The 13,079-nt window shown below is 44.4% G+C and overlaps 1 protein-coding gene across 1 annotated transcript in view; it reads right to left on the bottom strand.

The window, feature by feature from the left end:
• The window catches only part of LOC144600294 (sodium- and chloride-dependent neutral and basic amino acid transporter B(0+)-like), a 40,974-nt gene extending 30,222 nt beyond the window's left edge, over nucleotides 1–10,752 (bottom strand). The window contains exons 1-4 of the mRNA XM_078411860.1: nucleotides 10,668–10,752; nucleotides 7,354–7,485; nucleotides 4,523–4,690; nucleotides 3,158–3,296 (exon numbers count right to left, since the gene is read on the bottom strand). Coding sequence (XP_078267986.1) covers nucleotides 3,158–3,296; nucleotides 4,523–4,690; nucleotides 7,354–7,485; nucleotides 10,668–10,737 — 509 coding nt within the window. The 5' untranslated portion in view covers nucleotides 10,738–10,752. The remainder of the gene's footprint in view (nucleotides 1–3,157; nucleotides 3,297–4,522; nucleotides 4,691–7,353; nucleotides 7,486–10,667) is intronic.
• Between the last annotated feature and the right edge of the window lie 2,327 nt (nucleotides 10,753–13,079).

Raw genomic sequence — 13,079 nt, 5'->3', positions numbered from 1 at the left:
TTAATGGTGTGACTTCAAATTGCTACCAGAATTGAAAGTGAGTTTCATTTATACTTTTTTTATTCTGCCATTCTTCAGCTTTTTGTATCACATAATAGGAATCTTCTGTTAAATGGGCTTGGTTGAAGAGATTCTCCACTGAGCACAGCTGTTGTAGTTGAGTGTGCTACTAAAACAACTTGGGTTAATCGGGCAGCACAGTGGGCAGCAAGTAGAGCCATTGTCTCACAGCGCCAGAGACATGGATTTGCTCATGACGGGTGCCGTCTGTGTGGTGTTTGCACGTTCTCCCTGACTGTTTAGGATTCCTCTGGATGCTCCGGTTTCCTCTCACATCCCAAAGAGGGGTGGGTTTGTTGGTTAATTGGCCTCTGTAAATGAGTGTGTTGGGAGTGGATGAGAAGATATGAAAATGGGATAACATAGAACTAATGTCAATGGATGGTTGATGGTCGGCTTGGACTCGGTGGGCCAAAGGACCTGTTTCCAAGCTGAATCTCTTCAAAACTAAACTAATGTGTCTGCCCTAACTAATGCCACAACTTCCCATTGTTCAACTCTAAATCGATAGATTAGACACAATACCACAATAAGTTAATTTACACAACAAAACAGATATCGCTAAAAGACAAATTCAGCTATTTAACGGATGAAGCTCTACTTTTAAGAGCATGAAAATTTAAAACAAATATTCACATGATTTTGCAATGTAAATATTATTAAAATAAACCGGCAAATGTTAACGTAGTGTTGTTCACAACTGGATGAGTCCATGGTGTCAGGTTAATGTAGAACATTAGTGTCAGTATTACAGTATTGCAAAGGGGATTACAGAGGCATGAGGCAGGAGCTGGCCAGATTTGACTGGAAGGAGGCCCTAGCAGGGAAGACGGTGGAACAGCAATGGCAGGTATTCCTGGGAACAATGCAGAAGTTGCAGGATCAATTTATCCGAAAGAGGAGGAAAGATTCTAAGGGGAGTAAGAGGCACCCGTGGCTGACAAGGGAAGTCAAGGACAGCATAAAAATAAAAGAGAAGTGCAACAAAGCAAAGAAGAGTGGGAAGCCAGAGGATTGGGACTCTTTTAAAGAGCAACAGAAGATAACTAAAAAGGCAATATGGGGAGAAAAGATGAGGTACGAGGGTAAACTAGCCAATAATATAAAGGAGGATAGTAAAAGCTTTTTTAGGTATGTGAAGAGGAAAAAAAATAGTCATGGCAAATGTAGGTCCCTTGAAGACAGAAGCAGGGGAATTTATTATGGGGAACATGGAAATGGCAGACGAGTTGAACCGGTACTTTGGATCTGTCTTCACTAAGGAAGATACAAACAATCTCCCAGATGTTCTAGTGGCCAGAGATCCTAGGGTGACGGAGGAACTGAAGGAGATTCACATTAGGCAGGAAATGGTGTTGGGTAGACTGATGGGACTGAAGGCTGATAAATCCCCAGGGCCTGATGGTCTGCATCCCAGGGTACTTAAGGAGGTGGCGCTAGAAATTGTGGACGAATTGGTGATCATTTTCCAATGTTCTATTGATTCAGGATCAGTTCCTGTGGATTGGAGGGTAGCTAATGTTATCCCACTTTTTAAGAAAGGAGGGAGAGAGAAAACCAGAAATTATAGACCAGTTAGTCTGACATCAGTGGTGGGGAAGATGCTGGAGTCAATTATAAAAGACGAAATTGCGGAGCATTTGGATAGCACTAACAGGATCGTTCCGCGTCAGCATGGATTTACGAAGGGGAAATCATGCTTGACTAATCTTCTGGAATTTTTTGAGGATGTAACTAGGAAAAGTGACAGGGGAGAGCCGGTGGATGTGGTGTACCTCAACTTTCAGAAAGCCTTCGACAAGGTCCCACATAGGAGATAGTGGGCAAAATTAGTGGGCACATGGTATTGGATGTAGGGTACTGACATGGATAGAAAATTGGTTGGCAGACAGAAAGCAAAGAGTGGGGATAAATGGGTCCCTTTCAGAATGGCAGGCAGTGACTAGTGGGGTACCGCAAGGCTCAGTGCTGGGACTGCAGCTATTTGCAATATACATTAATGACTTGGATGAAGGGGTTAAAAGTACCATTAGCAAATTTGCAGATGTTACAAAGCTGGGTGGTAGTGTGAACTGTGAGGAAGATGCTATGAGGTTGCAGGGTGACTTGGACAGGTTGTGTGATTGGGCGGATGCATGGCAGATGCAGGTTAATGTGGATAAGTGTGAGGTTATCCACCTTGGTGGTAACAATAGGAAGGCAGATTATTATCTGAATGATGTCAAGTTCGGAAAAGGGGACGTACAACGAGATCTGGGTGTCCTAGTGCATCAGTCACTGAAAGGAAACATGCAGTTACAGCAGGCAGTGAAGAAAGCCAATGGAATGTTGGCCTTCATAACAAGAGGAGTTGAGTATAGGAGCAAAGAGGTCCTTCTGCAATTGTTCAGGGCCCTAGTGAGATCGCACCTGGAGTACTGTGTGCAGTTTTGGTCTCCAAATTTGAGGAAGGATATTCTTGCTATTGAGGGCGTGCAGCGTAAGTTTACTAGGTTAATTCCTGGAATGGCGGGATTGTCCTATGTTGAAAGACTGGAGCGGCTAGGCTTGTATACACTGGAATTTAGAAGGATGAGAGGGGATCTTATCGAAACATATAAGATTATTAAGGGTTGGACACATTAGAGGCAGGAAACTTGTTCCCAATGTTGGGGGAGTCCAGAACAAGGGGCCACAGTTTAAGAATAAGGGGTAGGCCATTTAGAACGGAGATGAGGAAAAACGTTTTCACTCAGAGAGTTGTAAATCTGTAGAATTCTCTGCCTCAGAAGACAGTGGAGGCCAATTCTCTGAATGCATTCAAGCTAGAGCTAGATAGAGCTCTTAAGGATAGAGGAGTCAGGGGGTATGGGGAGAAGGCAGGAATGGGGTACTGATTGAGAATGATCAACCATGATCACATTGAATTGTGGTGCTGGCTCAAAAGGCTGAATGGCCTCCTCCTGCACCTATTGTCTATTGTCCATAAATAGTAAGGCTATCCAAAGCAAATTAAACTTCCCTCATTAAACAGGACAGCTCATTGACCACCCCAAAGGGAAGCCACTGTTGTAGCAGTGTAGGCTGTAGATGTAAATGCCAACAGCATGTTACTTACTCCCAGTATTGTTCACTTGGGCCCTGGAAACAAACGCCGACTTCTGATCCATTTGAGTAAGATTTGTTGCTTGCGTGTAGCCACGTTGTGTTAAGTATGTCAAAATATCCATTGGCCACACTGAGATTGCACATCAAATCTGGAAAATATGAAATGGGAACACTGGGAACTGTAGAGGAAATGTGTAGGAAAGAACTGCAGATACTGGTTTAAAAAGAAGGTAGACACAAAATGCTGGAGTAACACAGTGGGAAAGGCAGCATCTCTGGAGAGAAGGAATGGATGACGTTTCGGGTCAGAATGGACAGAATATGTTTCTGGTCAGGTCCCTTCTTCAGCCTGATGGGGGAGAGCGGTCCCGCCCCCTCCCCTGACATCAGTCTGAAGAAGGGTCTCGACCTGACACGTCACCCATTCCTTCTCTCGAGAGCTGCTGCCTGTCCCGCTGAGTTACTCCAGCATTTTGTGTCTACCTGGGAACTGTAGATGTTGGTTTACAGTGGTGGTCAGGTAGCATCTCTGGAGGACATGGATGCTTTAGGTTGGGACTCTTCAGGCTAATTATAGTAGGAAGGTGAAAGGAAGAAAAGAGTTTGAGGTGGGACAAAGCTAGGCGAGTGATAGGTGGGTACAGGATTTAATTACCGGACGGTGGACAAAGGCCTGATATGAAAAGAAGACAAAAAAGTCTGTGAGGTCAGGAGAGAAGAGGTGTGAAATGTGGATCCAGAGAGGGGTGGAGGAGAGAGCAGTGGGGTAGTGGGAGAAATAGGGGCACATCTGGGTGAGACACAGGAAACGAGGGGAGAGAAAAAAGAGTGGGGTGAGGTAGTCTGGTTTGTTACCCACTGTGATGTCAGCAAGCCAAGCGCAATATGAAATGTGCAGTAACAATGAACTGCAGATGCTGGTCTCATTTCCAAAGTTCACTGTGCCTTGGTGCATGTAACAATAATAAACCAGCTGCCTGACCTACTGAGTTACTCCAGCACTGTGTTTTTTCAGCATATGTATATATTTGGATTTCCAGAAGACTTTCAACAAGGTGTTTCACAAAAGATAAAGTCATAAAATGTAGACACTCGGAACTGCAGACGCCTACTGACAAACAAAGAGACACAAAGTGCTGGGGTAACTTAGCGCATCAGGTAGCATCTGTAGAGAATATGGATAGATGACGTTTTGAGTTAGAAGAGTCACGTACCTAAATGTTGCCAATCCATGTTCTCCAGAGATGCTGCTTGACGCACTGATTTATTCCAGCACTATGTGTGTCTCTTTTGAAGTCATAAGGTAGGTATGGATCAAGATTGGCTCACAGACAGGAAGTAGCGAGTAGTGATAAAGGAGGCATTGGCTCATTACCTCTGGGTGTCCGACTGCAGGTTTCATCCGCACCCCACCAGCTGAAGCAGTCTGACCAGGGCAGGGGGGATTGGAAGGAGGCAAACAGGTAGAACAGGCTGTAGGCGATGATGCAGCAGTAGGAAATGTCACAGAGTGAAATCACAAGGACCATGGTGACCCCAACACCTTAAAATAAATGGTGAACAGGAGTTTAGAACAGAAACTAATTGAAATATATTCCCACACAAAGATTGTTAATCAGGTTGTGATGAAATACCCTCTACATGTCTGACAACCATCCCTTCACAACAATCTGATCAACAACTGTGAATGGCCCAGTTTCCAGATATTCAAATTTTCTTCCACCAACTCCATAACACGCTGCAGTTATGACAGGAGCTGATAACATCTCTCAATGCTTGAACTCTCCCACCAAGATAAATATAACAAAGTATTTACTTCCAAGTTGCACATGATCCTAACTTGGATGTGAGTTACTGGCACTTTGTCATTACCAACTCCTGAAACTCATTACCTAACACCACTGTGAGATTATTTTCATTGCAAGGACAGTCAAACAGGACAGGGCCTTCAAAGTGAATGGTTGGATCCTGTGGAGTGTTGAAGAGCAGAGGGATCTTGCAGCAGAGGTTCATTGTTCCATGAAATGGCGGCACAGTTAGATAGGGTGGACATGAAGGCTTTCGGTACATTGGCCTTCATCAGGGTTTTGAGTGTAAACGTTATGTTAGAGTTGTAGAAGACGTTGCAGAGGCTGCATTTGGAGTATTGTGTTTTGTTTTGATCACCCTGCTACAGGGAGGAGATTGTTAAACTGCAAAGAGTGCAGAGAAGATTTCTCAGAATATTGCCATGACTCAGGGGCTTGAGCCAAAGGGCGAGATTGAGCAAGCTTGGACTTGATTCCCTGGAGAGCAGGAAGATGAGGTGTGAAGTTCCTGCCCTGGTTTGACTTCCCAAAAAGCAACACCTCGCACATATCTGTGATAAACTCCATGATCCATTCCTCAGCCCATTTGCCCCAGCTGATCAAGATCCTGCTGTAATTTTTGATAAACATCTTTGCTAGCTACAAAACCACCCACTTTCATGTCATCTGCAAATTTACTAATAATGCCTTCAACATTCTCATCCAAATTATTGAAACCACAAAAGCAACATTGGCCCAGCACCGATCACCAAGGCACACCACTAGTCACAGGCCTCCAGTCCGAAAACCTTCCACCATCTCTCTCTGCTTCCTTCCATGAAGACTTCCATCAATGTAGCCATCAGAAGACATGAGCTTTCTCTAATCAGTCCCTGTCTCTCTAAGTGTATATGTATCTTGCCTGCAGTCCGTCTGTCTTTTGTGTTTTTTGTCGTTTTTGTCTGAATTGTAGTTTTAATATGATGTAGTGTTGTATGTTATGTTTTTGGGGGGGGGGGGTGGGAGGGAACGGGAACTGTAAAATTCTCTCTCCCGAACGGAGACGCGACCTTTGTTTCGGTGTCGTGTCTCCATTCCCGTTGCAGCCTACCACCGGCCATGCACCTGAGACCACCTGGGGCTCTGGTTCGCAGAGCCCACGGCCCGGACTCACCAACTGCGGCGCTGGCTGCCTGCGGATGCTGCGGGAGCGGCTGCGACTCGTCTCCGGAGGCTCCGGCGTGGGCCGCGTGGATGTCGGAAGCCCGCAGGCCCCTGGATGGGGGCCGACATCGGGAGCTCCGGCAGCGGTAGCGACAGCGTCTTCGCCCGCCCCGAATCGCGGGGCTTGGGTCGGCCCACTGCGGACCTTTCACCGACCGGCGCGGCCTGAAATAGGCCGCGGGATTTTTCACCGCCCAGCGGGGGCTTCAATATCGGGAGCCCCGACGCGGCAACTCCAACAGCCTGACCGCGGGACAAGACGGCAGGGAAGAGAAAAATACATTCTGGCCTTCCATCACAGTGAGAAGGGACTGGAGGAGACTCACTGTGATGGATGTTTCTTTTTGTTTGGTGTTAGTTGTGATTGTGTGTGTTATTGCATTTTTATTGATTAATCTTATTGGTCTTATTGTTCAACTGCGGGTAATGTATCATTTCACTACACATTTATGTGTATGTGACAAATAAACGACTATTGACTATTATTGATATTGTATAGCTTTCAGCATGGGCCATCCATCTGTGGTATTGTCTGAGCTTCTATTTTACCCTTTTATTCCCTTTAGGAATGGATCTCGTACATATCTTAGCATGCTGGTTATGTCCCACACCTCCCATATTTTATTTGTCTGTTCTTGTGTGTTCTCACTCTCTAACTGTTCCTTTTCGCTGATTGACAAGATGACTTTAACTGCACGATGACCCAGTTTTATTCTTGAGACATCCTCCTACCCACCACCCCAACACGTATACACCTTCTCATCAGTTTAACAAGCTCCATGTATCCCTCTAAGTTATGCCAAAGGATCTTTTACATAAAACATTGCCTCGGTTTCCCCTTCCACAGATGCGGTCTGACGTATTGAGTGTTTTCAGAATTTTCTGTTTTTATTTTAGATTTCCAGCATTTCAAGCATATTTTGATTTTCAATTAATGTCTGATTTTCAATTCACAAGTTATTGATGGTCGGTGTGGACTCAATGGGCTGAAGGGCCTGTTTCCATGCTGTATTTCTCAGTCAATCAATGCAAACGTTATGTAAAAATCTCGCTGATATTAGACTGTGAACAGTGATCCAGCAAGACTGTTTCATCTCTGATCAAATAACATAACTAAACCCAGTACATTAGTACAGTTCAAACCATTATTCCTCATATAAATTGTTCCAAACGGTATTGATAAATAAACATGAACCTTGTAGTATTGGCACGGCTTTCCACACTGCAACAGGTCCACGGCTGGCAAACTGCCCAAAGGACGATTCCAAAAAGAACATCGGCATTCCAACGAGTGCCAGCATGAGTGAGTAGGGAATGAGAAAGACACCTAGAAAATGTAAGTGAGGACTTCATTAGAGAGCACAAGCATGATTGGGGGTTACAGAGTCCTTCTGAACATCCTTGTTTATGGCAGGTTACCACTACACACAAATCTCTAAGGCTATGTGCTATATTTACAGTCACGGGGAAGATCATTGACTTCATAGATGTTCAGAGGGATCTCAGGGTCCAAGTCTATTGCTTCCTTAAAGTGGCAGCAAAGATAATAGTGGTAACAAAGGAGTTTACATCCCATCATTGGTTGGCATTGAGTACAAGAGTCAGGAAGTCATGATGCAGCTTTATAGGACTTTGGTCAGGCTGCATTTGGAGTATTGCGTTCAGTTCTGGTCATTCCATTAATTGTAAATTGTAATTGTAAAAAACCTTTATTGTCACTACACAAAGTACAGCGAAATTAAAGCAGTCCAGATGATGCAATCACACACAGCAGACAGTACAAAGGACAAACCTCTATCCATAACAAGCCAAACCTAATCCACTGAATCAAACAAACTGACCTCCAATACAATATAGACAAAACAACTACAACACGGTCGAGGCAGTGTACAGTGCAATCAAGACAGCAAGTTATTGCACAGCAATGAGAGCTAACATATTGCAAGTGCCGTTTTAAAAAAATAAAAGAAATAATGTAATCAAATATAAGGTGCGGTCGGCTGTAACATGCAATAAGTTCAGCAAATGCTAACAACATAAGTGCAGTAGAATGCAAACTTGTATTAAATTGAGGCCTATGTTTTCTGACAAGTAACTGAGTGTTCCGATCAGTTCCGTTCCTTCCCTTCAGTTTTATGCGAGTGTCTGGCAGTGTTAAGCTCACGTATGACACTGGGGTAGAAACTGTTCTTGAGTCTATTAGTCCGTGATGTAATGGACCTGAACCGTCTACCAGAGGGCAGCAGTTGGAGCAGCTGATGACCAGGGTGGGAAGGATCCCTCAGGATGTTGGCTGCTCTGCTGAGGCAGCGGAGGGAGTAAAGTTCCTCTAGAGAGGGCAGCAACCAATGATTTTCTTTGCAGAGTTGATGACCCTCTGAAGGGCTTTCTTGTTTGCCTCTGAGCTGCTGGTGTACCACATTACAGGTAGGATGTGGCGTGTTTGTTAAGGGTACAAAGGGAGGATGGAATACAGGCGGAAGGGGACCTGGGGAGGGAGAAGGTGATAGGATTTACTCGCATTTGGAAGAGAATAGGCTAATTAGGAACAGTTGTCGTGACTTTATCAGAGGCAGGTTATGTCTTAAACAACTGAACTTTTTGAGGGGAGTAACAAAAGTGTTGCATAACGGTAAGGCACTGGATGTTGCCCGCCTTGAATGTCACAAAAACTAAGGAGCTGATCGTGGACTCTAGAAGGGCTCAACATCCGAGGACGTACACGCCACTGGAGATAAATGGGATTACTGTGGATAGGGTGAGCAGCTTTAAATACCTGGGAGTCCACATCACAGAGGATCTGACATGGACAACACACGTTGCCGCACTGGTGAGTAAGGCAAGGCAGCGCCTTTACCACCTCAGACAGCTGAGGAAATTCAGAGTCTCTCCGAGGATCCTTCAGTGCTTCTACTCTGGGGCTGTAGAAAGCATCTTGTCCGGCAACATCTCAATTTGGTTTGGGAACAGCTCTGCCCAGGACAGGAAGGCTCTGCGGAGATTAGTGCGTTCGGCTGAACGCACTATGGGAACTACACTCGACCCCCTGCAGGACCTATACATCAGGAGGTGCAGATCCAGAGCCAGTTGCTATGGTCAGGCAAACGTCTCCGCTGTCACGCTGTGAAAACAGAGAGGATGAGACGGAGTTTCTACCCACAGGCCATCTCTTATATTAAGGTTAACTCTTATATCACCAGGGACTAATTTACTGTATTAATTTATTTTTTGTGTTGTGTTCTCTTATAAAAAAAAATCTATTCTGTTTTGTAGTTTTAGCACAATCCGCAGGCATTGCCACTTTCATTTCACTGCACATCTTGTATGTGTCTGTGACAAATAAAGTAGACTTGACTTGACATTGACGTTAGCAAGGTTTTTACAAGGTCCCTCACGGTAGGCTGATCCAGAAGATTAAGATGGAAGGGAGCCTCTGTGATTTGGTAGTTTGGAGTTAGAATTGTCTTAATAATAGAAAACAAAGGGTTATGGTGAAAGGATGTCATTCTGGCTGGAGGTTGCAGACAACACAGAAATTGGTGGTGTTGTGGAGAGAGAAGTAGGCTGTCAAAGGATACAACAGGATTGAAACCAGTTACAGATATGGGTGGAGAAATGGCAGATGGAGTTTAATCTGGGCGTCTATACTTTGGGAGGTCCAAGGTCAGGGACAAGTGTACAGTTAATGGCAGGGCCCTAAACAGCGTCAATGTCTAAATGAATCATGGGTTCCAAATCCATTGTTCCTTGAAAAGAGCAACAAAAATAGATAGTGATAAAGAAGGTGTACAGTATGCTTACCTTCATCGGTCGGGGCATTGCATATCAGTCGGGAAGTCGTGTTTATAAAACCTTTAATTAAACCACATTTGGAGTACTTTTGCAGTTCTTATCGCCCCATTACAGGAAGGATGTGGGAGCTTCGGGGAGGGTGCAAAAGAGATTTCCCATGATGCTCCTTGAATTAGAGGGTTAGTTATAAAGGGAGGTTGGACAAACTGGAATGTTTTCTCTGGAGTGTCAGAGGCTGAGGGGAGGCCTGATAGAAATAAATAAAATTATGAGGCATAGATAGGGTAGAGTCAAAATCTTTTGCCAAGGATGAAAATGTTAAATAGTGAAGGACATCGTTTTGGGGTGAGAGGGGGAAATTTAAAGGAGATGTGTGGGGTATGTTTTTATTTGCACAGTGTACGGTAGGTGCCTGGTATGCCTGCTGGGGGTGGCAGTGAAAGCAGATACAATGGTGGTGTTTAAGTGGGTTTTAGATAAACACATGAACATGCAGTGAATGGTGGAATATAGATCATGTGTAGGCAGAAGAGATTAGTTTAATTTGGTATCATGTTCCACACAGACTTTGTGGGCCAAAGGGTCTGTTCCTGTGCTGCACGGTTCTATGTTCTATTCTGTGTCTATTGAATTTAATATTATTTTCTTTACAAATCTATGACTCTTTTCCCTTTCTAATGCCTTTCTCTTCCTTGGATGATGAAACCTTTACAGTACCTCCTCCGTTCCTGTACGCCAGATAAGGGAATCTCCAGACGTTGCCCAGACCCACAGCACAGCCGATCATTGAGAGCAGGTAGTCGGTCTTCGAGGACCAGTTGCCTCGCTCCACGTTCTCGTCACTTTCACCCACGTGTCCATCGGCGGCAGACTTGGAGAAAGAGGAAACCAGACATTGGCAGACCAAAACTCAAACAAGATGATCACTAGTGAAACATTCGTCTTTTTCTGTTTAACAGCAATCAGAGAAAAGTTTGGAAACATTCTGAAGCCCATCGAGTAATATCCTAACACTGAGATCCTCAAATCCTTCAGGAATCTCCATAAGATTTGTTGCCAATGTTTTGATAAAATACTTACTGTGTTCTCTGGACGCTGTGTGTGATGATCAATCTGTGATAAACTGGAAAAAGCCACTTCTTTATCTTCCATTTCGACAAATGATCTTTTATCTTCTTCAGGTGGATGATATTTTAAAGGATCCTTTCATTCAGAGATGAACCAAGAACTGCTGCTGGCTTTTTGCTATGAACTGACATATTCCAGTCTTGCAATTAACTCTTCCACAATCAGTAACCAGCATCTAATGCTCCTTTTAGTCTGTTTGCTTATGGTCTATTGTTACCCAAGGTCCTGGAGTTTTTTTGTTATTGATTAATTTGTTGCAGATCTACCATTGGATTTTAATTTCAGAACACGGTGTAATAATACAATTATTTTGCATTGACAAGTTTGACAACAGCAACATTTTTAAAGGGACCACCAATACCGAGTGACTAAGCACCAAACAGAATATCGTTGGATATTGATTTCTTCGACTTTACTATACGATATGATACGATACAATAGATATGCAAAGATTGGTGGGGGTGGGGGAGGGAGGAAGAGTAAGGAGAGTCAGTCTACCCCACGACAGAAGGGGGAGGAGTTGTACAGTTTGATAGCCACAGGGAAAAAGGAACCAGTCTGTTGCTGAAGGTGCTCCTCAGGTTGACCAGTGTGTCATGGAGGGGGTGAGCTGTATTGTCCAGGATGCTCCGCAGTTTGAAGAGCATCCTCTCCGCCAAAACCCCCTCCCATGGATCCAACTTCAACTCCGCCCCCAGGACGGAGCCAGCCTTCCTGTTGATCTTGTGTAACCTGTTGGCATTAGTGGTCTTCGCCCTGCTGCCCCAGCACAAGACGGCGAAGAAGATGGCACTGGCCACCACCGATTGGTAGAACATCTGCATCATCTTACTGCAGATGTTGAAAGAGCGGAGCCACCTCAAAAAGAAGTCACTTGAGGCTCGTATCATAACATATGGCAGTACAGGTTGAACAACGGTAATGCCTCGAGCTTTCAAAGCCGGCTGCAGGAGGCATCCCCAGAATACAGATGGCCAGGTAAGGAGGGGAGAGGGACATCAGTTTGCGGGAACTGCTCCAGTACATTGGGCGCGGGCTGACCGGACATTGAACTTTGGACCCCAAAAATAGCAATACCAGCACGTGTAATATATGCAAAAAAACTGTCACTGTGCAGTTGCATACGTGACAAATAAAGCACCTTTAATACCATCGACACAAGGGATTGCAGATGCTGGTTTACAAAACAGACACAAAGTGCTGGAGTAATTCAACGGGTCTAGCAGCATCTCTGGAGTACATGGATAGGCTATGTGTTGGGTCAGGACACTTCAGACTGATTGTTGTCAAGGAACCTAACTTCTAGCTTCCTCCACCCCCCCAACCCCCCTTACAATCAGTCTGAAGGGTCTTGACCTGAAACGTCACCCATCCATGTTCTCACAGATTCTTGATTATGAAATTATAAAGTATGGTTTTCTGATGTAATATTGCACTAAGGTCTTACCCACTTGCAATGGCCGGTAAGATTCAAATTCACTCCGACCTGCACGAGATAACCACTTATGAGGTGTTTGCACAGTAATCAACCAGAACCAGAACCAGGTGCTGGTCAGTCATCAGAAGATCTTTCTATTCAAACAGTGGCATTCCCAATTACACTCCTGGTTTAGCTGGTCAATCTGATTTTAGTTACATTGTTTGGACATCTCATTCTGTGTGTGGGATCGAGTTCTATGCGTTGGATGTCTGCATGAGCTGTTCAGCTCTCCGGAATGTTCTAAAAGCATAAAATCATACCATATAATGAAAAATCTTTCAATCGGGAATTAGTATCCAGTGGAGAACAGCTTAATAAAGGGAGTCATCCCAATTACTATACATGAGCCACAGCTTCTAAACCATGCTTCACCTATCGAGTTACGAAGGGAGTTATTCACCATGCATAAACAACCAGAATAAATTCCAAAACACAACTTGTCACAATTTAGGAGCGGAGGTGAAATTTTGCAGAGCATTGAATATCAGAGTCATATAGTCAAACGACATGGAAACAGGCCC

Source organism: Rhinoraja longicauda, chromosome 15 (genome assembly GCF_053455715.1).
Source record: "Rhinoraja longicauda isolate Sanriku21f chromosome 15, sRhiLon1.1, whole genome shotgun sequence".
Taxonomy (NCBI): domain Eukaryota; kingdom Metazoa; phylum Chordata; class Chondrichthyes; order Rajiformes; family Arhynchobatidae; genus Rhinoraja; species Rhinoraja longicauda.
Note: the sequence above shows the minus strand (reverse complement) of the source record. Positions and strands in the feature narration are given on the sequence as shown.